The following is a 4391-nucleotide window of genomic DNA, read 5'->3' on the forward strand; positions in this document are numbered from 1 at the left end:
AACGCATTTTCAAGATTGGATTTATGTGTTACATTGACGGAAATGCAATTCGTCCATCACTCACGGAAATGAATTTAAGGGAAGTTTTTTTTTTAGGGTTTTTTATCCTCACAGCAACGCAGAATTTTCACTGGTCTAATTATTACAGTGACGGAAATTAAATGTATATCGTGAACATATTCCCTGACGATTTGTGCCCATAAAAGAACACATGCAATTTGATTTGTGAATGAAACGAAAGCACAAGAAAAAATATTAGTCGCATTTAGAGAACATACACATTTCAATAGTAAAGCCACTGTCATTTGTAACTTGTAATTTTTTACATCTTGTTTACGACTACATATACATGAGCACATTCATAGCCCCAAGCATGTAGTTTCACTGTAGATCAGCGTGCCGTGACCTCCAATAGATGACTGTTGATTAGCCTGTTATATGACCTCGAGCAGTCTATCGCGATCAGCGCGCCATGACCTCCTGCAAACGGGTATGTATAGATTAGCGTGCCATTCCCTCCAGCAAACGGGTGTGTATAGATTAGCGTGCCATGACCTCCAGCAAACCGTGTGTATAGATTAGCGTGCCATTACCTCCAGAAAACGGGTGTGTATAGATTAGCGTGCCAGTACCTCCAGCAAACGGGTGTGTATAGATTAGCGTGCCAGTACCTCCAGCAAACGGGTGTATATAGATTAGTGTGCCATGACCACCAGCAGACGACTGTAGATCAGACTGTTTCTATGACCTCCAGCAGACAACTGCAGATCAGCGTGCCATGACCTCCAGCAAACGGTTCCAGAAGATCCGTTCGTCACCCGGGTCATTGGCCGGCCACAGCAGAATGTAATGTGATTCCAAAGGTTCAGCAGCGACCGTGGCATTTCCGACACGGGAATCTCTTCCATCAAGATCACAATAATGGCGTTTTCATAACCATCTCTCACCATGCGCATGCCCGTCATTGAATTTCAAATTCACACAATCGCTTTTCAGGAACGACTTGTTGATGACTAGGATAACTTTGCGACTGTTGTTCACGGCGTCCACTATGTTTTGCTGAATACTGACACCCACCGGGAAGTCTCGATCATGGAGACAGATCGTGTAGTTGTTTTCATCTTCCAGAAATTGTCGCAGAACAATGCAAGCCCATCGGTAACTGAAGTAATTATACGCCACGAAGGCATCGTATCGGTATTGTTCATTTGTCACTTCTTCAACGACAGAACCTCTCCTGCATTTTGTCAGAACCCAATATTTGATATTCCATCTGTAACGGTAGGCAAATATTCCTAGAACAATTACCACGGCCATCAGACCCGAGCCAACTGTGGAAAATGTCAACCAAAAGTTGCTGACACAAGATACTTCCATGTTCTTAAGCTTTGATTTGAGGCTACCAATATCCACGAACGTTCCATTTCCTAGACTGCACGTTAATGTCAAACGTGCTTCAACATTGGCAGAACCTTCTACAAGCCATCGCACAAAACTGACGGTGTTACAAGTGCAGAGGAGGGGGTTACGGTTCAGTGAAACTCTGACAGCATCTTTTGAGTGGGATGAATTGTCAGCGGTCAACCAGTCCATTTGTGCGCGTGACAAAGATGAAATCACATTGGATGACAAGTCCAAGAATGTCAACGAGACCAAATCATAGATGGACTCTGGTATATGGATCAGCTTATTGTTTGACAGGATCAAAGTTTCTAAACTTTGCAGCGGGCTGAAGATGAATCTGTTTAGTGTTGTAAAATCGTTACCCGAGAGATCGAGGTTTTTCAGATGTTTCAAATTTGTGAAGATAACAGCATCCAAATCATAGCGAAAGCCAATGTCCAGTCTACAATTTCTGGCCACCAAAACCTGAAGTGAGGTAAAATAGCTGAAGAATCTTGGAGATAACACAGCACAGTTCCATTTGGATATGTTCAGCACTTTCAAGTTCTCCAGACCGGATACGACAAAGGAACAACCATTGAATCCGTCATATGACAGATCAAGAACTTCCACATTTTTTCCATTAGTAAAGTTTACATCCTTATCACTTCTAATCGAACCGGCTAGAAAACTAGCGTTCAAAACTACCAAAGATGGCGGCACCACCAGATTTAATTGAAAAACAGAGGTCTCCGTCAACACAAGATCGCTGTCCTCTGTCACACTAAACGCATAATCTCTTCCTGGACTGATATTTAAATACTTTAACCTTGTGAAGCGTATCACGCCAATTGCTGCTAAGAAGCTAGTAGCGACGGGCAGATAATTGTTTCCAAAGTTAAATGTTTCTAGACATTCGGGGTACTGGAATCGGCTTAAGACGTCTATTCCCACATGGATTATGGCATTTTTGCTCAAGTCCAGGTGACGAACACAAATAGTCGCCAAGTGAGCCGTGTTGTTTGCAGTGAGAGCCAAGGTTCCTGGGTCCCTGCTGAACCCTTTGTCAGAATTTGTATTTGTGATTGTCAGATATGTCATATGGCGATGGCGCAGGTCCACAAGAGCTGATAGGGCACTGGGTAGCGATTTTGTTCTCAGATTTAGACTTGTCACGTGCGGAAAATGCTTCAAAGTCCCTTCCTCTAAACTCTGGCATCTCAACACCAATGACTGAATTGATAAGTTGGCAAACGCAGCAAATGTGTCTGGTCTGAGGCTGCTTCCAAATTCCCAACAGTAAACGGACAGACTTTTAAGCTGAGACATGCTCATGACGCCCGGTCCAAATGAAACATTGTGCAACGGCTCGTCAACAGTCAACTCCTTCAGTGATATCAGGCTGCTGAATATCTCGTCTGGAAACTGATACGCACGGGATGAATAGCCAGGGCTATTTTTATGCATATTTAGGATCTCTAGCTTTTGTGTAGGATGAAATACTGTGGGTGGATAGGATTCATACACCAGCACAAATCGGTTGTTGCTTAGATCCAGGAAGCGTAGTTGTGATAATCCCTCGAACGCTGATGGTTCTAACCTCACAAGTTTGTTGTGATTTAAACTCAGTGATATAAGCCTGCTGAGAATTCGAAAGGATCCATTGGTTATGGTCTCCAGAAGATTCCAACTCAAATCCAGGCTTTCTGTTGTTGATGAGATATTTGTAGGTACGGTCCGCAGTCCTTTGTTGTGGAGATCAACATGGTTGTCCCCATACACCGCGCTAAGAAGAACGGTTCCCAACAGAAATGCGTACACTTCCATAGTTGTTTTGGGTGCTAAGGGAAAAGTTGGCAGTGTTTCTACAAGGAGATGGAGTCGTTTAGCCGTTAGACGCCTGGGTAGATCTGCAGATTGTCTACTTCATGTACTATATGGTCTCTACAAATAACACTGGCTGTAAATTTGAAATGTTTGTACAAGCGTTACACATCCTTCAACTAGGCAGTAACTCGTCAGTGACTCACCGACATACAGCTGTGTGTTGTCATATACACGATCAAGTGTGTTCCCTAAATACCTCATAATGAGATAGTACTAGAATGACCCTCTTTATTTATATCTGACAGAGGAATGACGTGTGTGATTTTATGTGGTTATATGTTAAAGGTGGTGACAAATCAGCATTTCGAGCAATTTTAGATTGATTTATTTATTTATTTATTTGATTAATGTTTTACGCCGTACTCAAGAATAATTCACTTATACGACGGCGGCCAGCATTATGGTAGGTGGAAACCGGGCACAGCCCACGGGAACTGCGTCGAAACAGGCATTCATATATCAGCCGTCAAAAAAGATGAAGGTTTAACAAACGCGACATGGATTCTGCATTCGGAGTGTCTTTTCTTTTGGACTGACCCTGTTGACGTCGCACACAGAACCATTCACCTGCAAATCATGTCAATGGCAGTTATAGTGTGAGGGTGTGTGAAAGCCCATGTGCTTTCGTATTTTATTTATATATTCGTCGACGAAAGGCAGTCGGTAAAATGCCGCGACTGACTGCTGCCGACCGAAATATCGCCATTGGTCGTCTTCAAGCCGGAGAAAGTTTTGGTACTATTGCACGACACCTAAATGTTCACAAAACAACGATATCCCGGCTTTGGAGCCGTTACAACAACTTTAATTCGACCAACGATCGCCCGAGAAGTGGAAGGCCAAGAATCATGACCCCACTTCAAAATCGGTACATCCGGGTCCTTCACCTGCGTAATCGGCATGCCCTACCAACCGTGACTACCACACAAATACACAAATAGGTTTGAGGAGAGTGTCGGCTCAAACGATTAGGAACCGTCTGAAAGAAGCGGGTTTACGTGCCTGTAGACCAGTTGTTGGACGTGTACTACGCCCCTTACATCGACGCCTACGACTCAGGTGGTGCAACAACGTAAGGATATGAACTTTACAAAACTGGAGGCGCATCTGGTTTTCTGATG

At 43.6% G+C, this 4391-nt stretch overlaps 1 protein-coding gene across 1 annotated transcript; it reads right to left on the bottom strand.

Annotated features, from left to right (window-relative positions):
* Window positions 1-930: 930 nt before the first annotated feature.
* On the bottom strand, window positions 931-3210 carry LOC135479753 (toll-like receptor 4). The gene has a single exon (XM_064759658.1). The coding sequence runs from the start codon at window positions 3208-3210 to the stop codon at window positions 931-933; it is 2280 nt and encodes a 759-aa protein (XP_064615728.1).
* Window positions 3211-4391: the final 1181 nt, after the last annotated feature.

This window comes from Liolophura sinensis, chromosome 12 (assembly GCF_032854445.1).
Source record: "Liolophura sinensis isolate JHLJ2023 chromosome 12, CUHK_Ljap_v2, whole genome shotgun sequence".
Classification (NCBI taxonomy): domain Eukaryota; kingdom Metazoa; phylum Mollusca; class Polyplacophora; order Chitonida; family Chitonidae; genus Liolophura; species Liolophura sinensis.